At 40.7% G+C, this 27,496-nt stretch overlaps 3 protein-coding genes and 1 long non-coding RNA gene across 6 annotated transcripts; 3 read left to right on the forward strand and 1 right to left on the reverse strand.

Annotated features, from left to right (window-relative positions):
- Positions 1-92: 92 nt before the first annotated feature.
- On the forward strand, positions 93-3,182 carry LOC121896636 (C-type lectin domain family 10 member A-like). Its single transcript, XM_042410913.1, has 2 exons — positions 93-331; positions 1,088-3,182. The coding sequence occupies exons 1-2, from the start codon at positions 303-305 to the stop codon at positions 2,667-2,669; spliced, it is 1,611 nt and encodes a 536-aa protein (XP_042266847.1). The 5' UTR covers positions 93-302; the 3' UTR covers positions 2,670-3,182.
- On the reverse strand, positions 2,827-16,083 carry LOC121897304. Its single transcript, XR_006096243.1, has 2 exons — positions 14,825-16,083; positions 2,827-3,011 (listed from the first exon to the last, which is right to left on the reverse strand). It is a non-coding gene; the product is annotated as an uncharacterized LOC121897304 (long non-coding RNA).
- LOC121894284 (cytadherence high molecular weight protein 2-like) lies at positions 4,093-14,960 on the forward strand. Of its 2 annotated transcripts, XM_042407862.1 has the most exons (3): positions 4,093-4,602; positions 5,354-10,817; positions 11,196-14,960. In XM_042407862.1, exons 1-3 carry the CDS (start codon positions 4,514-4,516, stop codon positions 14,478-14,480), a joined length of 8,838 nt encoding a protein of 2,945 aa, XP_042263796.1. In that variant the 5' UTR covers positions 4,093-4,513; the 3' UTR covers positions 14,481-14,960. The 2 variants fall into 2 exon arrangements, with proteins under 2 accessions (XP_042263796.1, XP_042263104.1); XM_042407170.1 differs by having other exon boundaries at positions 5,354-14,960.
- Positions 16,084-16,619: 536 nt separating the features above from the next.
- LOC121902234 (F-box/LRR-repeat protein 3-like) lies at positions 16,620-25,650 on the forward strand. Of its 2 annotated transcripts, none has more exons than XM_042419503.1 (6): positions 16,620-16,844; positions 19,021-19,225; positions 20,824-20,988; positions 21,085-21,207; positions 21,725-21,896; positions 22,310-25,650. In XM_042419503.1, the coding sequence occupies exons 2-6, from the start codon at positions 19,022-19,024 to the stop codon at positions 22,948-22,950; spliced, it is 1,305 nt and encodes a 434-aa protein (XP_042275437.1). In that variant the 5' UTR covers positions 16,620-16,844; position 19,021; the 3' UTR covers positions 22,951-25,650. The 2 variants fall into 2 exon arrangements, with proteins under 2 accessions (XP_042275437.1, XP_042275429.1); XM_042419495.1 differs by lacking the exon at positions 16,620-16,844 and adding an exon at positions 16,916-17,325.
- The last annotated feature ends 1,846 nt before the right edge of the window (positions 25,651-27,496 follow it).

Here is a 27,496-nt window from a genome sequence, read left to right on the forward strand (position 1 = left end):
ACCATTATGTGATGAAGAAACGATGCATTTTCACCACGCAAATAACGCTAACGTGTGAACTACGTGACCTCGCCGCGTGATATTCAGTACGCAGAGGGGTTGCCATGGTAACCGGGGATTGAGACTCAAGAGTTTGTGTGCCAAACGTTAGCTAACGTAATTTCTTGCTTTGGCCAGTCTTGGTTGTGCTTTAAAACCCGTCTATGTTTTAAGTAGCAGCTCGTAAAAAACAAAAACAAAACAAGGACAACACTTGAGGAAAAACAGAAAATCCAGAGGAAAACCACAGTAACAGAGCAGCCATGAATGACACTGAGGCGATTCAAGTGAGGTAATATGGGAGTTTTGGAGTTGGCGCTGACCGTTGGTGGTTTTTAAAATGTTTGATTTAAAAAATTTATATTTTCTTTCTCGTATTTTGGATGTACTGTTACCGTAGGACGAGGTAGTTTGGGTGGGAATATCGTGTGATAGTACCAACCAACTACCTGAGTGTTTGATGTAACGTAGCAGTACAGATGTGAAGGGGAGTAACGTTACAGAAAATCACGAGTTTTCTTTGCTCAAGACAAATTTTACTTTAACTCTGACAATAAAATGCAATGTAATCCAAGTGAAATATGAAAACATTTTAGTGGATGGAAATGTACTTTTTGTATAAAACCATATGATATTATTTCACACATGACCTTAATTTCATAACATGTACAGTAAATGCTATGTATGGTGATTAAATAACTAATATAATGGTCAAACGTACCGTATAAAGTGTTTGAGTCCCATCAGTTCTGTAGGTGAGGAATTCAGGTGTCAAAGAAAAAGGAGACGTCACAGATAACCTGTCCTATTCCTTTGTATGTTGTTTTTTTTCTGCACCTGTACCCAACTAGAGTGGTATTTGCACACAATCCACCCTGTCTGCAAGTAATTCAGATGCTACAGGTGACTTGCCTGGTATTTAACTGATAATGAAAGATACATGGATTTAGACAACATATATTTTGTTGTTGAAATGTTGACAGCGTGTATTTAGAACCTCTTGTTTATGGTGACATTTCTTGATCCCTTTTCTTTTTTTGTCTCTTAGTTTTGCAGGTGAAAACTCTGATGAGGAACCAACAAAAATTTCCACAGAAGGTCAAGATGAAGTAGGAAGAGGAGAGACTCAAAACAACTGCATGAAGAGACTGCGATCCAGTTGGCAAGCTATTTTGATAGTGGTTTTGATGGTGCTTTTTTGTGTTGTGACGGCCCTCCTCTTCACCAAGATAAATAAAGAGCAAAGTCTGACAGCAGAAATACAGCTCATGAGAGAAGAGATATTCATGGCATGGAACAACACCAAGCAGCTGCAAATAGAAAGGAATGAGCTGAAGCAACTTCTGAGCTCAACTTATCAAAACTGCACCTTCCTGGGAAATGAGAACCACCAAGTGGCACTGCTGCTAAATGCCACACTGTACAAACTCACCGCGCTGTCAGCTGAGAAAACACAGCTGAGCTTGCTCTCAAAGAATACATCGCACGAAAAAACACAGTTGCAAGTGGAGAGCAAAGAGCTGATTGTGCTTCTAAATTCAACCCTGCAAAACTGGAACCTTGTAGAAGAGGACACACAACTGAACGTGCTGCTGAACGAGTCGCTGCGCATCATCACCCTGGCAGCTACAGAAAATAAACAGTTAAGCTTGCTGTTGGACAATGACCATCAAACCTCCAAGCAGCAGCAAACAGAAAACAATGAGCTGAAGCAAATTCTGAGCTCCACTTATCAAATGTGCACCCTCCTGGGAAATGAGAACCACCGACTGAAGCTACTTCTAAATGCCACAATGTACGACCTCACCCTGCTGTCAGCTGAAAAAACACAGCTGAGCCTGCTCTCGAAGAATACATCGAATGAAAAAACACAGTTGCAAGCAAAATGTAAAGAACTGAATGTGCTTCTGGATTCAACCCTGCAAAAGTGGAACGTCGTAGAAGAGGAGAAAAAACAACTGAACGTGCTGCTGAACGACTCACTGCGCAACATCACCCTGGCATCTGCAGAAAATAAACAGTTGAGCTTGCTGTTGGACAATGAACAGCAAACCTCTATGCAGCTGAAAGCAGACAATCAACACCAGCGTTCAATCCTTTTCTCTGACAAACTGACCTTCCTCTGGAATTTCTGCGACAGGAACACACTGGAGTGCTCACGCTGCCTGCCTGGCTGGGTCGAGCACGCTTCACGCTGCTTCTTCTTGTCCAATAAAACGATGAAGTGGGAAGAAGCTCGCAGGGAGTGTATAAAAATCGGGGGTGACCTGGCTGTTGTTCTGAGTGAAGATGACCAGGTGTTCTTGACCACCCTGACTTTTCAGTTCGCACAGCAGCATCCTGAAGAAGAATTCCATTCGGCGTGGATCGGGTTGCAGGACATGGTGAAGGAGGGCACCCACCTCTGGGTCAATGGCAAAACTCCCCACCCAGATTTAATTTACTGGAGGCCTCTGGAGCCAAACAACGCTATGGCCTGGTGGGACAACAGCATGGCAGGGCAGGACTGTGTTGTAATTGTGCCGCCAAGCAGCACCACAGAGGAGAACTGGTTAAACTCCTGGGATGACATTATTTGTGGTGGCGAACGGCACTACCTGTGTGAGACCACAGCTCTCGATTTGTCCTGAGTGACACACATGGCATGTAGCAGTCTGTTTTTAGCCCAGATCTGCTGGACTCTGCCTGCCCCCAGTATGTGTTGTACATATGTATGTATTGTGCTATACAAAGAAAGTGAAATGTCATTGTTGATAGGGACATGAATGTCATCTCATTAGGTACTTATTTTGGTTAAATACCACAAAAAGTACCAAACTAAGGCTACTACATGGCTCAACAAGTGACTTGCCTGCCAACAATTTCAAAAATGGGTATATTCCAGGCTCTTCTCCATGGTGCTTCAGTAGTCTTATAGTAGTACAGTACAAAAGCATGACAGCTGTCATGAGCGGCACAAGACAAACAGCTACCTTTCTCAGTTGTTTCACTTAAATAATGCTGCTAACGTGCTAAAATTTGGCAGGAGCGCCGTTCCAGTGGTGGAAAGTACCTTATTTAAATAAATGTTTTTAACGGTATTTGTACTTCACTTAAGTATTCACATTTTATGTTACTTTATACTTAAACTCCACTACATTTCAGTGAGATATATTGTACTTTTTACTTATCTGACAGTTGAGTCACTGGTTACTGTGCATGTTAAGATTTTATTCTGTACACAAAACCTTTGTTGAGATTATAAGATATGATGCATTTTCATACTCAAATGTGTATAAAGTAGTTAAAATGTTCACTACATTCAACAGCTATAGCTTTTGAATGCATTTTTGCACAAAATGACTGTGTGGACACCCTGTGGATTTTGGCCCCCGTCATTTACATTGAGGGTTCGGGGGGATTTTCGGTGGTGGAGGAAGCATTCAGGTGTTTTACTTTTTTTAAAAAAGAAAAAAAAGGTCTCAATACTGCAATATAAAAAAATACTCAATTACAAGTAAAAGTTCTGCATTGAAAATGACACTGAAGTAAAAATATATATTAAGTATTATTAGCAACAATGTACCAAATGTAAAAAATGCTATTAATTCTGCAATTTTGAGTATTATATATTACTGTTATTGTTGTAGTTGGTCAAGGCTGAGCTGATTGTAACTATGGTATTAAGTTATAGGCTAGTACTTTTACTTTAATACTTTAAGTACATTTTGCTGCTAATACTTATGTACTTTTACTTTGATAGGATTTTTCATACCAGACTTTTACTTGTAATTGAGTATTTTTACATTGCTGTATTGGTACTTTTACTCAAGTAAAGGATCTGAATACTTCTACCACCACTGCTCAAATTTGTACTTAAGTAGACTAGAGTACTTGAGTAAATGTAACTGACAAGCTAGTGATGTAACTAGCTAGTTAGTTAGCTTAACGTTAAGTTACTTGGCATGTGGGCACACAACAGTTAGCATCTTCACAAACAAGCAACATATGCATGCAAGTGTTTCATCTTTAGTGAAAACGCATTAAAGCCAAGAGTACTACTCACCAGCTGTGAATAAAGCTCCTTTTTGCAGAATTTTTGCGGAGGTTAGACACTTTCTCAAGGCTGAGCGCCTTTCCCGAGGAGTCCTTTCCGCTGGATTAGCGGTAGGAGGGAGCAGCACCGGAGGATGGACTATACGTAGTATGCCACATGTGGTCTAAATCTCTCACTTTCCCATTTTCACTAGTTTCTGTACCATTATGTGATGAAGAAACGATGCATTTCCACCACGCAGCTAACGCGAGCGTATAAACAACGTGACCTCCAGTACGCAGAGGGGTTGCCATGGTAACCGAGGGTTGACAATCAGACAGGAGTTTGTGTGCCAAAAGTTAGCTAACGTAGTTTCTTGCTTTGGTCAGTCTTGGTTGTGCTTTAAAACCCGTCTATGTCTAAAGTAGCAGCTCGTAAAAAAACAAACAAAAACAAAATATGGACAGCACTTTAGGAAAAACAGAAAATCCAGAGGAAAACCACAGTAACACAGCAGCCATGAATGACACTGAGGCGATTCAAGTGAGGTAATATGGGAGTTTTGGAGTTGGCGCTGACCGTTGGTGGTTTTTAAAATGATTTAAAAAATTATATTTTCTTGTATTTTTGGATGTACTGTTGCCGCAGGCTGAGGTAGTTTGGGTGGGAATGTAGTGTGATAGTACCAACCAACTATCTGAGTGTTTGATGTAACGTAGCAGTATAGATGTGAAGGGGAGTAACGTTACAGAAAATCACGAGTTTTCTTTGCTCAAGACAAATTTTACAGAACTCTGACAATAAAATGCAATGTAATCCAAGTGAAATATGAAAACATTTTAGTGGATGGAAATGTACTTTTTGTATAAAACCATATGATATTATTTCACACATGACCTTAATTTCATAAAAGAACATGTACAGTAAATGCTATGTATGGTGATTAAATAACTAATATAATGGTCAAACGTACCGTATAAAGTGTTTGAGTCCCATCAGTTCTGTAGGTGAGGAATTCAGGTGTCAAAGAAAAAGGAGAAGTCACAGATAACCTGTCCTATTCCTTTGTATGTTGTTTTTTTCTGCACCTGTACCCAACTAGAGTGGTATTTGCACACTATCCACCCTGTCTGCAAGTAATTCAGATGCCACAGGTGACTTACCTGGTATTTAACTGATAATGAAAGATACATGGATTTAGACAACATATATTTTGTTGTTGAAATGTTGACAGCGTGTATTTAGAACCTCTTGTTTATGGTGACATTTCTTGACCCCTTTTCTTTTTTTCTGTCTTAGTTTTGCAAGTGAAAACTCTGATGAGGAACCAACAAAAATTTCCACCGAAGCTCAAGATGAAGTAGGAAGAGGAGAGACTCAAAACAACTGCATGAAGAGACTGCGATCCAGTTGGCAAGCTATTTTGATAGTGGTTTTGATGGTGCTTTTTTGTGTTGTGACAGCCCTCCTCTTCACCAAGATAAATAAAGAGCAAAGTCTGACAGCAGAAATACAGCTCATGAGAGAGGAGATATTCATGGCATGGGACAACACCAAGCAGCTGCAAATAAAAAACAATGAGCTGAAGCAACTTCTGAGCTCAACTTATCAAAACTGCCCACTCCTGGGAAATGAGAACCACCAAGTGGCACTGCTGCTAAATGCCACACTGTACAAACTCACCTTGCTGTCAGCTGAGAAAACACAGCTGAGCTTGCTCTCAAAAAATACATCGCACGAAAAAACACAGTTGCAAGTGGAGAGCAAAGAGCTGATTGTGCTTCTAAATTCAACCCTGCAAAACTGGACCCTTGTAGAAGAGGACACACATCTGAACGTGCTGCTGAATGAGTCGCTGCGCATCATCACCCTGGCAGCTACAGAAAATAAACGGTTAAGCTTGCTGTTGGACAATGAACATCAAACCTCCAAGCAGCAGCAAACAGAAAACAATGAGCTGAAGCAACTTCTGAGCTCCACTTATCAAATGTGCACCCTCCTGGGAAATGAGAACCACCAACTGACGCTGCTGTTAAATGCTACACGGTACAACTTCAACGTGCTGACAGCTGAGAAAACACAGCTGAGCCTGCTCTTGAAGAAAAAAGTGAACGAAAAAACACAGTTGCAGGTGGAGAGTAAAGAGCTGAATGTGCTTCTGAATTCAACCCTGCAAAACTGGAACCTTGTAAAAGAGGAGAAAAGACAACTGAACGTGCTGCTGAACAAGTCTCTACGCAACATCACTCTGGCATCTGCAGAAAATAAACGGTTGAACTTGCTGCTAGATGATGAACAGCAAACCTCCAAGCAGCTGCAATTACAAAACAGTGAGCTGAAGCAACTTCTGAACTCCACTTGTCAAAACTCTACCTTCCTGGGAAATGAGAACCACCGACTGATGCTGCTGCTAAATGCCACAATGAACAACTTCACCTTGCTGACAGCTGAAAAAACACAGCTGAGCCTACTCTTGAAGAACACACTGAATGAAAAAACACAGTTGCAAGTAGGGTGTAAAGAGCTGAATGTGCTTCCAAATTCAAGCCTGCAAAATTGGACCCTTGTAGAAGAGGAAAACAGAAAATTGAACGTGCGTCTGAACGACTTGCTGCGCATCAACACCCTGGAGTCTGCAGAAAATGCACGTTTGAACTTGCTGTTAGATGATGAACAGCAAACCTCTATGCAGCTGCAAGTTGAAAACAATGAGCTGAAGCAACGTCTGAGCTCGACTTATGAAAACGTCACCTTCCTGGGAAATGAGAAGCACCGACTGATGCTCCTGCTAAATGCCACAATGTACAACCTCACCTTGCTGTCAGCTGAAAAAACACAGCTGAGCCTGCTCTCGAGGAATACATCGCACGAAAAAACACAGTTGCAAGTGGAGAGCAAAGAGCTGATTGTGCTTCTAAATTCAACTCTGCAAAACTGGACCCTTGTAGATGAGGACACACATCTGAACATGCTGCTGAACGAGTCGCTGCGCATCATCACCCTGGCAGCCACAGAAAATAAACGGTTAAGCTCGCTGTTGGACAATGAACATCAAACCTCCAAGCAGCAGCAAACAGAAAACAATGAGCTGAAGCAACTTCTGAGCTCCACTTATCAAATGTGCACCCTCCTGGGAAATGAGAACCACCAACTGACGCTGCTGTTAAATGCTACACGGTACAACTTCAACGTGCTGACAGCTGAGAAAACACAGCTAAGCCTGCTCTTGAAGAAAAAAGTGAACGAAAAAACACAGTTGCAGGTGGAGAGTAAAGAGCTGAATGTGCTTCTGAATTCAACCTTGCAAAACTGGAACCTTGCAGAAGAGAAGAACAGACAACTGAACGTGCTGCTGAACGAGTCGCTACGCAACATCACTCTGGCATCTGCAGAAAATAAACGGTTGAGCTTGCTGCTAGATGATGAACAGCAAACCTCCAAGCAGCTGCAATTACAAAACAGTGAGCTGAATCAAATTCTGAACTCCACTTGTCAAAACTCTACCTTCCTGGGAAATGAGAACCACCGACTGATGCTGCTGCTAAATGCCACAATGAACAACTTCACCTTGCTGACAGCTGAAAAAACACAGCTGAGCCTGCTCTTGAAGAACACACTGAATGAAAAAACACAGTTGCAAGTAGAGTGTAAAGAGCTGAATTTTCTTCCAAATTCAACCCTGCAAAACTGGACCCTTGTAGAAGAGGAAAACAAACAACTGAAAGTACATCAGAACGACTTGCTGCGCATCATCACCCTGGGGTCTTCAGAAAATGAACGTTTGAACTTGCTGTTAGATGATGAACAGCAAACCTCTATGCAGCTGCAAGTTGAAAACAGTGAGCTGAAGCAACGTCTGAGCTCAACTTATGAAAACGTCACCTTCCTGGGAAATGAGAAGCACCGACTGATGCTCCTGCTAAATGCCACAATGTACAACCTCACCTTGCTGACAGCTGAAAAAACACAGCTGAGCCTGCTCTCGAGGAATACATCGCACGAAAAAACACAGTTGCAAGTGGAGAGCAAAGAGCTGATTGTGCTTCTAAATTCAACTCTGCAAAACTGGACCCTTGTAGGTGAGGACACACATCTGAACATGCTGCTGAACGAGTCGCTGCGCATCATCACTCTGGCAGCCACAGAAAATAAACGGTTAAGCTCGCTGTTGGACAATGAACATCAAACCTCCAAGCAGCAGCAAACAGAAAACAATGAGCTGAAGCATCTTCTGAGCTCCACTTATCAAATGTGCACCCTCCTGGGAAATGAGAACCACCAGCTGACGCTGCTGTTAAATGCTACATGGTACAACTTCAACGTGCTGACAGCTGAGAAAACACAGCTGAGCATGCTCTTGAAGAAAAAAGTGAACGAAAAAACACAGTTGCAGGTGGAGAGTAAAGAGCTGAATGTGCTTCTGAATTCAACCTTGCAAAACTGGAACCTTGCAGAAGAGAAGAACAGACAACTGAACGTGCTGCTGAACGAGTCGCTACGCAACATCACTCTGGCATCTGCAGAAAATAAACGGTTGAGCTTGCTGCTAGATGATGAACAGCAAACCTCCAAGCAGCTGCAATTACAAAACAGTGAGCTGAATCAAATTCTGAACTCCACTTGTCAAAACTCTACCTTCCTGGGAAATGAGAACCACCGACTGATGCTGCTGCTAAATGCCACAATGAACAACTTCACCATGCTGACAGCTGAAAAAACACAGCTGAGCCTACTCTTGAAGAACACACTGAATGAAAAAACACAGTTGCAAGTAGGGTGTAAAGAGCTGAATGTGCTTCCAAATTCAACCCTGCAAAATTGGACCCTTGTAGAAGAGGAGAACAGACAATTGAACGAGCGTCTGAACGACTTGCTGCGCAACATCACCCTGGGGTCTGCAGAAAATGAACGTTTGAACTTGCTGTTAGATGATGAACAGCAAACCTCTATGCAGCTGCAAGTTGAAAACAGTGAGCTGAAGCAACGTCTGAGCTCAACTTATGAAAACTTCACCTTCCTGGGAAATGAGAAGCACCGACTGATGCTCCTGCTAAATGCCACAATGTACAACCTCACCTTGCTGTCAGCTGAAAAAACACAGCTGAGCCTGCTCTCGAGGAATACATCACATGAAAAAACACAGTTGCAAGTAGAGAACAAAGAGCTGATTGTGCTTCTAAATTCAACTCTGCAAAACTGGACCCTTGTAGGTGAGGACACACATCTGAACGTGCTGCTGAACGAGTCGCTGCGCATCATCACCCTGGCATCTGCAGAAAATAAACGGTTAAGCTTGCTGTTGGACAATGAACATCAAACCTCCAAGCAGCAGCAAACAGAAAACAATGAGCTGAAGCAACTTCTGAGCTCCACTTATCAAATGTGCACCCTCCTGGGAAATGAGAACCACCAACTGACGCTGCTGTTAAATGCTACACGGTACAACTTCAACATGCTGACAGCTGAGAAAACACAGCTGAGCATGCTCTTGAAGAACACACTGAATGAAAAAACACAGTTGCAAGTAGAGTGTAAAGAGCTGAATGTGCTTCCAAATTCAACCCTGCAAAACTGTACCCTTGTAGAAGAGGAAAACAGACAACTGAAAGTGCATCAGAACGACTTGCTGCGCAACATCACCCTGGGGTCTGCAGAAAATGAACGGTTGAACTTGCTGTTAGATGATGAACAGCAAACCTCTATGCAGCTGCAAGTTGAAAACAATGAGCTGAAGCAACGTCTGAGCTCAACTTATGAAAACTGCACCTTCCTGGGAAATGAGAAGCACCGACTGACGCTGCTGCTAAATGCCACACTGTACAACCTCACCTTGCTGTCAGCTGAAAGGACACAGCTGAGCCTGCTCTCGAGGAATAAATCGCACGAAAAAACACAGTTGCAAGTAGAGAGCAAAGAGCTGATTGTGCTTCTAAATTCAACTCTGCAAAACTGGACCCTTGTAGGTGAGGACACACATCTGAACGTGCTACTGAACGAATCGCTGCGCATCATCACCCTGGCATCTGCAGAAAATAAACGGTTAAGCTTGCTGTTGGACAATGAACATCAAACCTCCAAGCAGCAGCAAACAGAAAACAATGAGCTGAAGCAACTTCTGAGCTCCACTTATCAAATGTGCACCCTCCTGGGAAATGAGAACCACCAACTGACACTGCTGCTAAATGCCACAATGAACAACTTCACCTTGCTGACAGCTGAAAAAACACAGCTAAGCCTGCTCTTGAAGAACACACTGAATGAAAAAACACAGTTGCAAGTAGAGTGTGAAGAGCTGAATTTGCTTCCAAACTCAACCCTGCAAAACTGGACCCTTATAGAAGAGGAGAACAGACAACTGAACGTACGTCTTAACGACTTGATGGGCATCATAACCCTGTGGTCTGCAGAAAATGAACGGTTGAACTTGCTGTTAGATGATGTACAGCAAACCTCTATGCAGCTGCAAATAGAAAGAAATGAGCTGAAGCAACTTCTGAACTCCACTTATGACAACTGCACCTTCCTGGGAAATGAGAACCACCGACTGACGCTGCTGCTAAATGCAACACTGTACAATTTCACCTTGCTGACAGCTGAAAAAACACAGCTGAGCCTACTCTTGAAGAATACAACGCGTGAAAAAACACAGTTGCAGATGGAGAGCAAAGAAGTGAATGTGCTTCTAAATTCAAGCCTACAAAACTGGACCCTTGTAGAAAAGAACAGACAACTGAACGTACGCCTGAACGACTTACTGCACAACATCACCCTGGGGTCTGCAGAAAATGAACGGTTGAACTTGCTGTTAGATGATGAACAGCAAACCTCCAAGCAGCTGCAAATAGAAAAAAACAAGCTGAAGCAACTTCTGAACTCCACTTATGAAAACTGCACCTTCCTGGGAAATGAGAACCACCGACTGACGCTGCTGCTAAATGCCACATTGTACAACTTCACCTTGCTGACAGCTGAAAAAACACAGCTGAGCCTGCTCTCGAAGAATACATTGCATGAAAAAACACAGTTGCAAGCGAAGTGTAAAGAACTGAATGTGCTTCTGAATTCAACCCTGCAAAACTGGACCCTTGTAGAAGAGGAGAAAAGACAACTGAATGTGCTGCTGAACGACTCACTGCGCAACATCACCCTGGGGTCTGCAGAAAATGAACGGTTGAACTTGCTGTTAGATGATGAACAGCAAACCTCCAAGCAGCTGCAAATAGAAAAAAACAAGCTGAAGCAACTTCTGAACTCCACTTATCAAAACTGCACCTTCCTGGGAAATGAGAATCACCGACTGAAGCTGCTGCTAAATGCAACACTGAACAACTTCACCCTGCTGTCAGCTGAAAAAACACGGCTGAGCCTGCTCTTGAAGAATACAACACGCAAAAAAACACAGTTGCAGGTAGAATGTAAAGAGCTAAATGTACTTCCAAATTCAACCCTGCAAAACTGGACCCTTGCTGAAGAGGAGAACAGACAACTGAACGTACGCCTGAACGACTTACTGCGCAACATCACTCTGGGGTCTGCAGAAAATGAACGTTTGAACTTGCTGTTAGATGATGAGCAGCAAACCTCTATGCAGTTGCAAATAAGAAACAATGAGCTGAAGCAACTTCTGAACTCCACTTATCAAAACTGCACCTTCCTGGGAAATGAGAACCACCGACTGATGCTGCTGCTAAATGCCACAATGTACAACTTCACCTTGCTGTCAGCTGAAAAAACACAGCTGAGCCTGCTCTCGAAGAATACATTGCATGAAAAAACACAGTTGCAAGCGAAGTGTAAAGAACTGAATGTGCTTCTGAATTCAACCCTGCAAAACTGGACCCTTGTAGAGGAGGAGAAAAGACAACTGAATGTGCTGCTGAACGACTCACTGCGCAACATCACCCTGGGGTCTGCAGAAAATGAACGGTTGAACTTGCTGTTAGATGATGAACAGCAAACCTCCAAGCAGATGCAAATAGAAAAAAACAAGCTGAGGCAACTTCTGAACTCCACTTATGAAAACTTCATCTTCCTGGGAAATGAGAACCACCGACTGACGCGGCTGCTAAATGCAACAATGTACAACTTCACCTTGCTGTCAGCTGAAAAAACACGGCTAAGCCTGCTCTCAAAGAATACATTGCATGAAAAAACCCAGTTGCAAGCGAGGTGTAAAGAACTGAATGTGCTTCTGAATTCAACCCTGCAAAAGTGGACCCTTGTAGAAGAGGAGAAAAGACAACTGAACGTGCTGCTGAACGAGTCGCTACGCAACATCACCCTGGGGTCTGCAGAAAATGAACGGTTGAACTTGCTATTAGATGATGAACAGCAAACCTCTATGCAACTGCAAACAGAAAGAAATGAGCTGAAGCAACTTCTGAACTCCACTTATGAAAACTTCACCTTCCTGGGAAATGAGAACCACCGACTGACGCGGCTGCTAAATGCAACACTGTACAACTTCACCTTGCTGTCAGCTGAAAAAACACAGCTGAGCCTACTCTTGAAGAATACAACACGTGAAAAAACACAGTTGCAGATGGAGAGCAAAGTACTGAATGTGCTTCTAAATTCAACCCTGCAAAACTGGACCCTTGAAAAAGAGGAGAACAGACAACTGAACGTGCGTCTGAACGACTTGCTGCGCATCAACACCTTGGGGTCTGCAGAAAATGAACGTTTGAACTTGCTGTTAGATGATGAACAGCAAAACTCTATGCAGCTGCAAATAAAAAACAATGAGCTGAAGCAACTTCTGAACTCCACTTATCAAAACTCTACCTTCCTGGGAAATGAGAACCACCGACTGACGCTGCTGCTAAATACGACAATGTACAACTTCACCTTGCTGTCAGCTGAAAAAACACAGCTGAGCCTGCTTTCAAAGAATATATTGCATGAAAAAACACAGTTGCAAGCGAAGAATAAAGAACTGAATGTGCTTCTGAATTCAACCCTGCAAAACTGGAACCTTGTAGAAGAGGAGAAAAGACACCTGAATGTGCTGCTGAACGACTCACTGCGCAACATCGCCCTGGGGTCTGCAGAAAATGAACGTTTGAACTTGCTGTTAGATGATGAACAGCAAACCTCCAAGCAGCTGCAAATAGAAAAAAATGAGCTGAAGCAACTTCTGAACTCCACTTATGAAAACTTCATCTTCCTGGGAAATGAGAACCACCGACTGACGCGGCTGCTAAATGCAACAATGTACAACTTCACCCTAATGTCAGCTGAAAAAACACGGCTGAGCCAGCTCTCAAAGAATACGTCACACGAAAAAACCCAGTTGCAAGCGAAGTGTAAAGAACTGAATGTGCTTCTGGATTCAACCCTGCAAAAGTGGAACCTTGTAGAAGAGGAGAAAAGACACCTGAATGTGCTGCTGAACGACTCACTGCGCAACATCGCCCTGGGGTCTGCAGAAAATGAACGTTTGAACTTGCTGTTAGATGATGAACAGCAAACCTCCAAGCAGCTGCAAATAGAAAAAAATGAGCTGAAGCAACTTCTGAACTCCACTTATGAAAACTTCATCTTCCTGGGAAATGAGAACCACCGACTGACACGGCTGCTAAATGCAACAATGTACAACTTCACCCTAATGTCAGCTGAAAAAACACGGCTGAGCCAGCTCTCAAAGAATACGTCACACGAAAAAACCCAGTTGCAAGCGAAGTGTAAAGAACTGAATGTGCTTCTGGATTCAACCCTGCAAAAGTGGAACCTTGTAGAAGAGGAGAAAAGACACCTGAATGTGCTGCTGAATGACTCACTGCGCAACATCGCCCTGGCATCTGCAGAAAATAAACGGTTGAGCTTGCTGTTGGACAATGAACAGCAAACCTCTATGCAGCTGAAAGCAGATAATCAACACCAGCGTTCAATCCTTTTCTCTGACAAACTGACCTTCCTCTGGAATTTCTGCAACAGGAACACACTGGAGTGCTCACGCTGCCTGCCTGGTTGGGTCGAGCACGCTTCACGTTGCTTCTTCTTGTCCAGTAAAACGATGAAGTGGGAAAATGCTCGCAGGGAGTGTATAAAAGTCGGGGGTGACCTGGCTGTTGTTCTGAGTGAAGATGACCAGGTGTTCTTGACCACCATGACTTTTCAGTTTGTACAGCAGCATCCTCAAGAAGCATTCCATTCGGCGTGGATCGGGTTGCAGGACATGGTGAAGGAGGGCACCCACCTCTGGGTCAATGGCAAAAGACCCCACCCAGATTTAATTTACTGGAGGCCTCTGGAGCCAAACAACGCCATGGCCTGGTGGGACAAAAGCATGGCGGGGCAGGACTGTGTTGCCATTGTGCCACCGAGAAGCACCACAGAGGAGAACTGGTTAAATTCCTGGGATGACATTATTTGTGGTGGCAAACGACACTACCTGTGTGAGACCACAGCTCTCGATTTGTCCTGAGTGACACACCTGGCATGTAGCAGTCTATTTTTAGCCCAGATCTGCTGGACTCTGCCTGCCCCCAGTATGTGTTGTACATATGTATGTATTGTGCTATACAAAGAAAGTGAAATGTCACTGTTGATAGGGACATGAATGTCAACTCATTAGGTACTTATTTTGGTTAAATACCACAAAAAGTACCAAACTAAGGCTACTACATGGCTCAACAAGTGTCTTGACTGCCAACAATTTAAAAAAAATGGGTATATTCCAGGCTCTTCTCCATGGTACTTAAGTAGTCTTATAGTAGTACAGTACAAAAGCATGACAGCTGTCATTAGTGGCACAAGACAAACAGCGACCTTTCTCAGTTGTTTCTCAGTTCAGTTTCAAATAATTACTTAAATAATGCTGCTAACATGCTAATTTGGCAGGAGCGCTGTTCCAGTGGTGGAAACGACCTTATTTAAATAAATGTTTAAAGGTATTTGTACTTCACTGGAGTATTCACATTTTATGTTAGTTTATACTTAAACTCCACTACATTTCAGTGAGATATATTGTATTTTTTACTTATCTGACAGTTGAATTACTGGTTACTATGCATGTTAATATTTTATACTGTACACAAAACCTTTGTTGAGATTATAAGATATGATGCATTTTCATACTCAAATGTGTATAAAGTAGTTAAAATGTTCACTACATTCAAAGCTACAACATCAAAAATGTGATCTAATGTTAATACAGTTATCAGTAACTGAGTTAATGAGTTATTTTACTTTTCAGAATTTTTTTTCTAACATTTTTTTCTTAAGAAACTTTTTGAATGCACTTTCACTTAAGTAAAGGTTGTGAATGCTTCATCCACCACTGCAGCGGCTACATCTGTTTGATATTTTTTAATGCCAACTTCTCCTGGCTTCCCTGTGGTCGAGCGCAACACACGCTGTTGCCACAAAAAACTGACTGACACATTGCAATCCAGAGAGATGCTGTTTCATCCTATTGACGAAGCTTAATAAAAAACAGAAAGCTTTGACCCCCTTGGACCTGCCCTTAGTACTGTCATTATGACAGTATACAATGCCTTTCTATGCCTACAGACACAGGGCAAACTCCAACAAATTATTAGAACATGTTCAATGTGAGGTGATGAGAAGAGAATGAACAAAATCTCACCTGAGACTGTAAAAATGTGTTAATCTGGCCCAGTTTATCTTCATATTCAGATAATGAATGAATGGCCCAAGCACATTATTATTATGGAGAGATATGTGGGTTTTTTCAGTCATTCTATCTGAGATGAAACCAGAAAGAAAGACTATATAAAGCAACAACACAAGAATTTTATCTTCCAGATAAAGAGGGCTGAAGTTCACAAACAGTAAACCTTTACTTGACATTAAATATTTTGTAACTTTCTTTAATAAGACAGAGAGATTGCTTCATTGTAAAAGTATTTACATCTATCTGCATAATGTACTTTGTACATTTGTATGCATGTTATACAAGACTGCAGGGCTTTTGCCTAATATTTAGTTGAATTATAAGTAAATAATTGTGTGATTTGAACTGAGGTTTATGCAACTGTTGAAGTCTGTCTTAAAACAACAGTCAGGTGACCATATGACCACTGAAAGAGGTTTTCCTCACTGTAATCATTCCTCCTGTTCATACTGGATATTAAAAGATCCCCTTCAAATGGGCTTTAAATGTAAGTGATGGAGGCCAAAATCCACCATGTGTCCACACAGTCATTTTGTGCAAAAATACATTTAAAATTTTATATGAAGCTATACAAGGCTTCAGCACTCTGAGTTAGTCATATCAAGTTGATACTGCCACATTTACAGTCTTTTTAAGCATCAAATTCCCTCTTTGTGTTTGTGTAAAAAGACAGTAACGTTGAAAGACATCTACTTGATCTGACTCATTTGGAAAGCTGAAGCTTCATATTTGCTTCAGATCAACTTACATTTTTTTTTACATTTTTGCACAGAAGGAGGACTGGATTTTGTTCCCCATCACTTGCACTGTAAGTGCATTATGAAGGGATCTTCTAATGGCTAGTATGAACAGAAGGAATGATTATAACAAGAAAAACCTATTTCAATGTTCATTTGGGCACCTGACTGTTGTTTTAGGACAGACTTGAAAAATTGCGAACCTGTCCTTTAAATGACCAGCATGTAGGATGTAGTGGCGTACAGGAGAACCTACTGTGGCCGCTAAACTCGCGAAAAACTCGAAAGGCTCTCTCTAGAGCCGGCGTTTGGTTTGTCCCTTCTCGGCTACCGTAGAAAAATAACAGCGCATCATGGTGGGTTTTGTGGAAATGGACCCGCTCCCTATATAGCTATATAAAGGGATCATTCCAAGGTAACAAAAACACCACGGTTTTTATTTTCATGTGATTATATACTAATTAAAACATAAATATGAACATTATGTTCCATTTCTGCCAATCGATCCGCTAAATGCAACACACTGGTCCTTTAAAACAAACGTTATGGGGGATCCTTCCAGTTGAGTGAACCGCCTCCCCCTGCTGACGGTTAACTGTAACTGCAGGACCGGCTGACACAACAACACAAACGCCATCTTTAGCTGAGCCGACAAACTACTGAGGCAGAGTTGGGAACGAAACTAGGTCAAGCGCTCGGAAACGAAAACACTCCTGAGAATCTTGATTCGGACGCCTCTCGTCAATATTCGCCAACCTCTTCGACTCATTTGTGCTGTCCTATGGTCCGATGTGTTTGATCGGTCGGCCAGCCCGAACGCAGTTTTCTTGTGTCGGTCCCGGTTGACGTTGATTAGTCGCCTTTTCTGACAAACAGCCGACGGAGGCGAAAGCCAGGTAAGAGGAGGACGGAAATCGGCAATTACCAATAATCTAAACCTAGCATTTAGTTAACTCAGCTATTTTCCATTGTTACTTTACATAAACTAGAACTTGGTAGGTAGGCAAGTTAACGTTCGGTTAAGCTAACGTTAGCTAAATCTTGCCAAGTCTTGGCTGGTTCGGCTTGTTTGTGTTGTATACTAATAATTCATGTTATACCAAAATGTGAAAATGTAATGTGTATATTCGGTTTCGATGAGCAAAAGCTAACTATGAGCTCATGAATTGAACATCAGACGCAGGTTTTGGTTGTAGCAGAGGGAGGTGTGTCCTGCTTGTACAATGTTTTCATTCTCAGCTGAGGTGAGCAGACATAGTGGAGACACTGTAACACAGCTGGCCTTTGTTGACACCTATCAAAAAGGAAATAACTCGCCTGTACAGTTTAATTGGCTAAGATTCAAGATTTCTTTTATTGTCATTTCTCAGTACTCGCATACATTGGAATGAAAAACCAGTGCACTTGCAGAATAACCTGGATAAACAAACTTAACAACTAAAAATATAAGATTACTAAGAATGTACTTAGTTTCAGAAATATGAAGTAAAGGAATTATATAAATACACACAAGCACATAAAAGTATAAAAGTCTAAAGTATAAAATAGCAACAAAGGTAATCAGAGCAATGAGTTTGCATGATACTCAACACTGGTCTAACAGGTAGAACTGGGTAATATCCATTCAATAAACATCACTAGGGCTGCAGCTACCGATTACTTTCATTATCGTTTCATTTGCTGATTGCTTTCTTGATTGATTGATTGATTAGTTGTTTGGTCCATAAAATGTCACAAAATGGTGAAAAATGACCATCATTGTTCCCCAGAGCCCTAGTTGACCTCTTCAAATGTCTTGTTTTGTCCACAATCCAAATATATTCAGTTAAGTATCGTAGAAGACAAAAGAAATTTTCACATTTGAGAAGCTGGAATCAGAATTTGGGCTTTTTTTCCCCTTAAAAATTGACTCAACACAATTAATCAATTATCAAAGTAGTTTAAGATTAATTTAATAGTTGGTAACTAATCAATTAATTGTTGCAGGTCTAAACATCACAATATCCAAAAACCATCTTGCAAAATGTATCACAGTATAATTTCTTACATGCATTGTAGTGGGAAATCAATCAGGAACCCTCATTTTTTTAGCTGACATTCTCAAATTAACATGCACTGACTTCTCTGCATCTCACCATTATAGATTTAAAAAAGACAACTGGCTGATTTGGATAGAAATCTGTATCGTGCTATATGTAGTTTCATTTGATAGTAATGAATATTTCGTGATGTACTACATTTTGTGGAAAATCAATTGAGAAAGAGTTAATGGATAAAATAACCAGACAGGGAAGTTTGTTTCTGTCTAATCAAGTGAATGAAAACACGACAAATCAAGGAACTTCATCACATTGATGCAAAATCCATTTAAAATGACTAATTCAATTGAATTGTTGTGTTAACTCTGATAACAACATTGTGTTTACTCATTCTTGATTATGATTAGGTATTGAGTATGCAATTATAGTCGGAGCTTTACAATGGGATGACATTTAGTCTGCCATGCATGAATAAATCAAGTGTTTCTTTCCCCTTAATGTTAATCCGGCCCATCAATCTGGATTTTGTAAACTCCTCTTCTGTGTACCCAGGATGAAACGAAGTCTCCAAGGGAATGAGCAGGAGGACGGAGGTGGCACCAGCAGTGGGACTCAGCAGACTCTTAAACGGCCCCGCAAGCAGAGCAGGGAGAAAGATTGTGAGGGGGAGGGAGTCCGCTGGGAGTGTCTGCCACAGGAGATCCTGCTCCACATCTTCCAGTATCTGCCTCTGCTGGATAGGGCTTACGCCTCTCAGGTACACATTTAATAACCAACCATCTGTCAGTACACTTAGTGGAACCTATGTGACAAGAACCAGACAGTATTTGTTGTGGCTAACTAGCAACTTGTGTCACATGTCTATGATTCTTTACATACACAAAACACTGATGTGAATCTACCATTAAACGTCCGCCCACTCGGTTTATATATGCAAGATTTTTCTAATGGAGAATTATGAGCATGGAATGCCTGAAGTGGGCACTCCAGGCTATAATGCATACTATATACAGCAGGTATAGCGCAGTCTTTAAAATGACTGCACAGTCATTCGAAATGTGCTCCAAATCCAGAAAAGTCTCAAAAACCAAACGAAAAAGTACCGAAGATTAAAGATAGAAATGTGCTGCAAAATAAGAACCACAATGGAAAAACACAGTACTGAGAGACATGACTCAAGTCTGAAACTGATGAATTGCAAAAAAATGATGATATGAATCACTTCAGGAAATGCTTACATCAGTTGGTGGTTTTTGTGCTTTCAGTTTGCATTATGTATCTAAAGCAGTACAGTATAATGAACAGAATAAATGTCAAACAATGTGGGAGTGTTTAATGATGTTTTGGCCACTTCTTTTCTTCGTTCCACCCTCTCAGCTGACAGGAAAACTCATGTAAAACATGTAGAGGGGTGCGCTCCGGTTGAGACACAACACAAGCCACATAACTGCAATGTCCGCAGTTCGATTCTGACCTCATGTTACATGTCACCCACGCCCCTTCCGTCCTTTGTTTCCTGTCCAATCTCTCCACTGTCACTATAATAAAGGTTTAAAATGGCTCTATACATATATATATATGTATGTATGTGTGTGTGTGTGTGTGTGTGTATGTATAAACGTGTAGAGGTAAATTCTCGAGACATGCCTCGTGACTTTTCTTACTGGATTTTTAGTGGAAAGTCAGATATTCACTGCTCGTTCATTGTTTGCTTCTGGCTGCTTTAGTTTGTCTGATTATTTTTCTCTGGATCATTATTGTTCAATGCTGAGTGTAAGTGACAGTCTGCTCAACCAAACTGAACAAAAGAAGTAATGGGTGTATTATTTATTATTAGATCATTACAATTTTCATTACATAATGTAATTTTAAACCAATAATTTAGTTCATTTTGCTTTCAAATATTGTTTATCCAGTAAAAAAAAAAGCTCTTAACACTTATCTAGGGATGGATAAACACACAAACATGCACTCATACCAACAAGTCTTGTAGTCTTGACCTTTGTGCCAGTGTGAATACGACCTGCCTAAAGGCCAATGAGTAATACTTTGTCAGCTTGTCGAGGGATTCAAAAATAATTTTTTGACCACAAGCCATCATGTGGAAAATATTTCTTTATTACAAAATGATATTCAATGTTTAAGATTTTGCTCAATTTTATGCAATGAAAATATTCTACTAGCAGGTCAGTTTGTTGCACATTCCTGGATATTATCCGTGTGGAAAACTTTTATTATGTTGTCTTTTCTTAATTTAGTTCTTAAGAATGCTCCTTAAGATTAACCAAATATGGACTGTTACGGAGAGAGTTAGATCACTCGGCCCAGATGTTGATTTTATTGCTGTCGCCACAGGTGTGCCGGGGCTGGAACCAGGCTTTTCACATGCCAGAGCTGTGGCGGTGCTTCGAGTTTGAGTTGAACCAGCCAGCCAGCTCCTACCTGAAGGCCACACACCCGGACCTTATCAAACAGATAATCAAAAGGCACTCCAACCACCTGCAGTATGTCAGCTTCAAGGTATGAACTGACAGCAAGGGCGAGAGGAGAGGAGAGGAGGAGTTTGGGTGGATAAAGTGATTTTAATTTTCTCTCTGTCCGTGTTGCATACTGTAGGTGGACAGTAGCCGAGAGTCTGCAGAAGCAGCCTGCGACATCCTCTCTCAGCTGGTGAACTGTTCTTTGAAAACGTTGGGGCTCATCTCCACCGCCCGTCCCAGCTTCATGGAGCTGCCCAAGGTAAACTGCTGCAAGATAATCATCATCTTTGCATCTTCACATGCAAAGAAAACATTGTCAGTTTATCATCCTGACAATCAACTGGCACCACAAGTTTTAGATTACTGTTTCATTTTCAGCGGTGGCATGAGCTTTTCTTAGCACACACATTTTACATCAACACATGACATAAACAACAGTCTTGATATGGATCACTTAGATTAGTTTTTTGAAGAACTGTGACTGAGTTACGGTACATTTTAAAGTTGACAAATCAACAAAAAAATAGTGAATAATCAAAAATCAACTTGTATAGTATAAGTATAAAATAGAAAAAGATTTTTTTCTAGTGGCACTGTGGAGTAATGTTTTGATGAGCAGGGCCTTTTGTTTGTTCTTGAGCTTTATCAGCACTGCATGTCAAATTGTTTGATGTTTCGATAAGTAAAACTAGCCTCAGGGCTACCTGAAAGACTAAACCATGTCTGCCAAAGAAAAAGGATGACTAAACGTGTCTTTCTTTGGCTCTGTTCAACAGTCTCACTTCATCTCAGCACTGACGGTGGTTTTTGTGAACTCCAAATCCCTGTCCTCCCTGAAGATTGATGACACGCCCGTGGATGACCCCTCCCTCAAAGTCCTGGTGGCCAATAACAGTGACACGCTCAAACTTCTGAAAATGAGCAGTTGTCCGCATGTTTCACCTGCAGGTACTGACAACTAGAAGGTTATAGATATTAGAGATGTTAACGATTAATTAATATTGACTAATCATTGTTTAGAGTTTAAGAGATCTAGAGCAGTTTTAGCTGACATTGCACAGGGTTCATGACAATTCGTATGTCCCTGCAACATCGATTCCATCTGTGCTGAAGTTTTAACTTGTGCTAAATTTGAGAGGGAATGGTGAAAGTAAAGGGAATATAAAAGCACATTATCAGCAGTCAGGGACTTAATTGGGCAGAAGTGACGAGGAAAAAGACAGACAAGTTTTTTCTTACATGTGGCAATGAAAACAAAAATGAACCTACAGGGAGACAGAACAGTGGTGGTCAATGTCGCTCAGCCATATAAATAGCCTCTGTCGATCTATATTCTCTTATTCATTTCCTCTGGATCACAGGCATCCTGTGTGTGGCTGATCAGTGCCACGGCTTGAGAGAACTGGCCCTCAACTACCATTTGCTGAGTGATGAACTTCTCATCGCCCTCTCCTCGGAGAAACACGTTCACCTCGAGCACCTTCGCATCGACGTGGTTAGCGAGAATCCAGGCCAGCAGTTCCACACCATCAAAAAGAGCAGCTGGGACGCCATGATGCGCCACTCTCCTAAATTCAATCTGGTCATGTACTTTTTTCTCTACGAGAACGAGTTCGGCCCCTTCTTCCGCGACGAAATCCCCGTCACGCACCTGTACTTCGGCCGCTCTGTCAGTAAAGACGTGCTGGGCCGTGTCGGGCTCACCTGCCCTCGTCTGGTGGAGCTGGTTGTGTGCGCCAACGGGCTGCGGCCACTGGATGAAGAGCTGATCCGCATCGCCCAGCGCTGCACGCAGCTGTCGGCGATCGGTTTGGGAGAGTGTGAAGTGTCCTGCAGCGCCTTCGTGGAGTTTGTCAAGATGTGCGGAGACAGACTGACACAGCTATCCATCATGGAGGAGGTACTGGTTCCAGATCACCGCTATGGGCTGGATGACATCCACTGGGAGGTGTCGAAGCATTTGGGTCGCGTCTGGTTCCCTGACATGATGCCTACCTGGTAGAGCTGTGGGAAAAGGAGTGTATTCAAATTGTATACAGGTTTTTGTATGAGTGTATGTGTGTGTGTGTGTTTGACACCGCTCATCTTTCCCAGGAACCATATATATAGTTCTTCTCCGAGTACGTGAAAACATTACATGTCTTTGAGTTTCGATCTGATGAAACATGATATTTGTTTAAAAAAAAAAAAAACACGTAACATTGATTTCAACTCTGCCGTTTCATGTACTGTATATGATTTTTATATTTATATGCATATTTATATCTAAATTTATTTGTCTCATTGTCTAATGACGTTAAGCACCTTGTTCTTTGAGCAATTTGTTAAGAACCTGCAGATCGGTAATGTGTAGTGTTTCTGGAGAATTCAGGTTTCCATGGGAATTAACAGGAATGTCTGGGAATTATTGGGAATGAAGGGGAAATTGTTTCGTGTACACATCCTGTATTTACTTTTACTTTTAAAATTCAGTCAGAAGTGTGAAGATATTGCCACATCATGAGCCGGCATTAATACAAATCCTTTGCATAGAAATCAGGAACTTTAATTTAAGCTACAGTTAACAGTTTGTCATCACCACACCACGTACAAAAAGTCTGAGCTCACACAGTTTGGTGGTTTAGGTAATAATCTTCACATTTAATGGAAAATTCCCCATTAGTTCCCCATCCCTATTTTGTTGATTATGCAGTTAAAATTCTCCCAACTTAAACTGTCACGAAAGATTTCACTTTCCAGCCCGACTAACGACACGTTGTGACTGTCCAAAAACGAAGAAACGTTTCATTATAAAGGGACAGTCAAGTGTGAAGTTTGATCATGTGACTATGGTTGGATAGGATTACATGTTTAATACATGCGGTTTCATTTGGTTTTGGTTTCCGCGTGTCATCTACTCCTGTAGTCTATCATTGAGTCTCTGTTTGATGTCTTTGAATGTGTTTTAGAAAGCGTTGCAGAGTCGCTGCATCTTATTTAGAAGAAAGGAGTTGTCTCTTTCTCTGTCCTCTGATTTGGTAAGGACACGGCAAAGACAGCCATTTGTGAAGGCGATGCTCTACAGTGATTTTTGCCATAATCATATTAGTCTGTATATACTGTATATATAATATATATATATAAATATATATATATATATAAAGAGTGATGCTTGATATTTTTGTTTGTAGTATACAATAACTACATTTCTGCATTGCCAGACCCTTGTTCCTATTGTAATTGTAAATATCAAATATGTCATATGACAAAACAAATGGGAGGGAGAAATTTTAGTTTACGAATATATATATCTGTACATTTACTAAATCTTACTGGTGCACTTTTACTCAATTGAGGATCACAAGTTTATCCGTAATGTCTTTAGGGCATGAAATGTTGCAGCAAAACCTTGATTCATTTTTACAGTGGTCAGTAAATCTGTCAGTCCTATAAGTTAGACTTGTCGGCGAGCTAGCTTTTTGTTCTTTTTTTTTTAATATTAATACAAACTGTGGATGTTTTTAGAAATTAAATCAGTGTTGTCGTAACTAAAATAATCTCCCAAAAGCACAATCGTTCAACCATGCTAATATTCCTCCCAGACAATAGTTTACTTTAAAAAGATGTGTTCACATTTTCTATTATCAGGAGCTCTTCAGTTATGTATATGGAATTTGCTCAACTGTATATTTATATAAAAACAATTAAGAATTATGGGTTAAAAAGCTAGAACAGGGCTGCACAATTATGACCAATACTGTACATACTGCAATAATATTCTCAGGCTATCATAACGGAAACTATTGGCCAGCCGACAACAATTTTGTCCAACTTAAATTAATGGCGGTGTTCATTCTTTGTTTGTATCTATGTGTTGCATGTAAAAAAAAAAAAAAAAAAACAGAATCCAGAAACTCCACTTGCTCATTCAGATGTGGCAACCGTGGTAACGGAAGAATATAAATCAGTGAAAATGTGAAAATGGTAACGTTAAATCAGAAGACGGGACAGTGTGGCAGATGAATGTTGAAGAAACCGAATGTTTGCCTGAATGTGAGAGCATGAAATATTTACATTTCACTGTTGTTTTTGTTGCAGTAAAGTGGAAGAATAATAGCTGGAACTTTGTCTTATGATGGATTTATTATAGATGTTGTTGCCCGCGGACTTGCTGAAAGTTATCACCCTTGGACTGTGCAATAAAAGAGGCCTGTAAGTCAGAAATTGATAAATCGTTTTATAGAGTTAACTGTCATCCTGTTTTTGTTTTTTTTTTGGGGTGCAAATGTTAATTGAAAAATATCACTACACTCTCTGATAGTGACCCATCATGTCTTAATTTCTTTCTCTTTCTTGAGGTCAGCAAGGACTGGCAATGGACTTTGTTCTTTACTGACTTGCAGTACATTTTTATTGTGTATTTATGAAATCATCCGCTGATTAATATTAATTGTCTGCATTTGTATTCAGTGCTTATAGATGATCATTGTAACATTCAAGGATAGTAAGAGTAAGGGCTGCGTTTCTTCTTATAGAGTGTACTGTGTGTTGCTTTTATTTTAGTTAAACAAAGCTGATTTGTACTGAGATTGGTAGGAAAGGTAACCTCTTGTACTTTTCCCAAAGATAGGTATTATCTGAGTGAAGTTCATAGCCACATTAAAAATGCCTATTTGAATATGTATTACATGTTTGAACTATAAAGACAAAACTGTTGCTTTAATTAAGTTGTATGTGTTTTTGTTTTTTTTAAACTGGTGTTGAATCTTATCCGGTTTCTCAAGACAACACGGGTCTAAAGTGAGCTGAGCTGAGTTTGACCCATCTGTCTAAGAAGTTTAGTAATGCACAAAACAGAACAGTCGCACAAATTGTTCTGGGGAGCAGAAAATATCAAATTAGTCATCATAAATGAATTATGCACAGACACTCTCAGTACTTTTTGTCCACAGAAAACCATAATTATATTAAATCTTTGTGCTAGAGGACAATCATTCATGCTAAAAACAAGAGACTGGTTTTCTATCAAAAAGATTTACATTTCTTATAGCTACGATCATCCAAGTTTTTCTTAAATCTCAGTGAAATATAATGAACACTGTCAAAAGTTCATTTGAAGTCGCACTTTACCGAGAGTAGTGTACCGGAAAAAGCCTTGATATCACCAGATTTTTAGGCAAATCATTCCTGAATTAACTTAGACTCGCTGTTACTGCCAGCAACAACAAAAAAAGGACATGATGAAAGCTGTGCAGGTGAAGTTACTCAAAACAGCTGAGCCACAATCATTTGTACGTGTTATTTCTATACCATGAGCAAGTCAGGGAATTTGACCAAAAAGAAAAAAAAACAAAAAACCCCTCAAGGTCCCTCTGTTTTCATGGTGATGGCTCAGTTGTCATCATGTGACTCAAGTATGGCATTTTTATAATGTGTATATGGCAAAAGCTGTTGCAATCAGTGGATTTTGTCCCCCGTCACTTATATTGTAAGTGCTTTATGAAGGGATCTTCTAATGATCAGTATGAACAAGAGGACTGATGATGGCAAGAAAAACCCATTTTAATGTTCATTTGGGCGCCTGACTGTTGTTTAAAGACAGACCTGCAAAACTGTGAACCTATCATATATCAAGACTGAATTTACTACGCTCAATTCAGAAAATGTTTTATAAATATGAAAGCTCTCTGTCGCCTTTGAGATTGTTGTATGACAGAGGATATAAGGACCTCTCTCAATGAATTGTGTTCAAATCTGTTTTTTTCAGACACATTTTGAGCATGAGGTTGCTTTTCTTCATTCCAGTCTGTAAGAATGTAATATTTATTATATACTTTATTCTTCTTTTATTTGATGTTTTTCCCTGCAGAGCTCTTATCCTCTGTTCTCTAACTTGTAACTGGTCTCAAAGAACATTTCATTAATCAAGCATCTTGTTTTTAATGTACCAATGCATAAAAATACAGGTACAGAATACACAGTACATAGAATACACTGTTAGTCAACTCGTTTTAATTGTACCATGTAAGTCAGTTGACAGGGTTGGACTAAGCCTCAAAGATCCCTGTGAGGAAATTGGATCATTACAGAGAAAAGAAATAGAGTGTAATACAAAACGAGTAAACTTTATTTATACAGCACTTACCTCCTGGCAGAGCACTTTCCAAGAAGGTATATAAACAACAGTAAACACGAGGACATAAAAACCAGCACAAGCAAGAGAGAACACATCCAAATAATGGCTCCAATAAGTCGAGCTGCCCTCGATTCAACCCTCCTTGGATAACCATGAGCCGGATGACTGAGAATCTTCACAGACAATTGCTCCAATAAGCGAAATTAGATAAAAAGACATAACTTGAGTGCTGCCTCTTGTTCCACACACATCTAATTAAATGTTAAAAGTATTGGGATTTAAAAGGACAATAAGTGATATTTCTTAAACAGGAGACTTGCTGGTAGCACTTTGGTGAAATCAGATTGTTGCTCTACTTAAATCCACATTATTACCCTATTATTCCAAACACACTTTTGTCTATGAAGATTACCAGCAACTCAGGTCTTACAGC

This window comes from Thunnus maccoyii, chromosome 1 (assembly GCF_910596095.1).
Source record: "Thunnus maccoyii chromosome 1, fThuMac1.1, whole genome shotgun sequence".
Taxonomy (NCBI): domain Eukaryota; kingdom Metazoa; phylum Chordata; class Actinopteri; order Scombriformes; family Scombridae; genus Thunnus; species Thunnus maccoyii.

Bases quoted from the DNA above. Each gene is read 5' to 3' on its own strand.
- LOC121896636 (XM_042410913.1), top strand. From the start codon at position 303: ATGAATGACACTGAGGCGATTCAAGTGAG. The intron at 332-1,087 runs GTAATATGGGAG...TTTGTCTCTTAG, and splicing joins ACTGAGGCGATTCAAGTGAG to TTTTGCAGGTGAAAACTCTG.
- LOC121894284 (XM_042407170.1), top strand. From the start codon at position 4,514: ATGGACAGCACTTTAGGAAAAACAGAAAATCCAGAGGAAAACCACAGT. The intron at 4,603-5,353 runs GTAATATGGGAG...TTTCTGTCTTAG, and splicing joins ACTGAGGCGATTCAAGTGAG to TTTTGCAAGTGAAAACTCTG.
- LOC121902234 (XM_042419503.1), top strand. From the start codon at position 19,022: ATGAAACGAAGTCTCCAAGGGAATGAGCAGGAGGACGGAGGTGGCACC. The intron at 20,989-21,084 runs GTATGAACTGAC...TGCATACTGTAG, and splicing joins TGCAGTATGTCAGCTTCAAG to GTGGACAGTAGCCGAGAGTC. The intron at 21,208-21,724 runs GTAAACTGCTGC...TCTGTTCAACAG, and splicing joins GCTTCATGGAGCTGCCCAAG to TCTCACTTCATCTCAGCACT.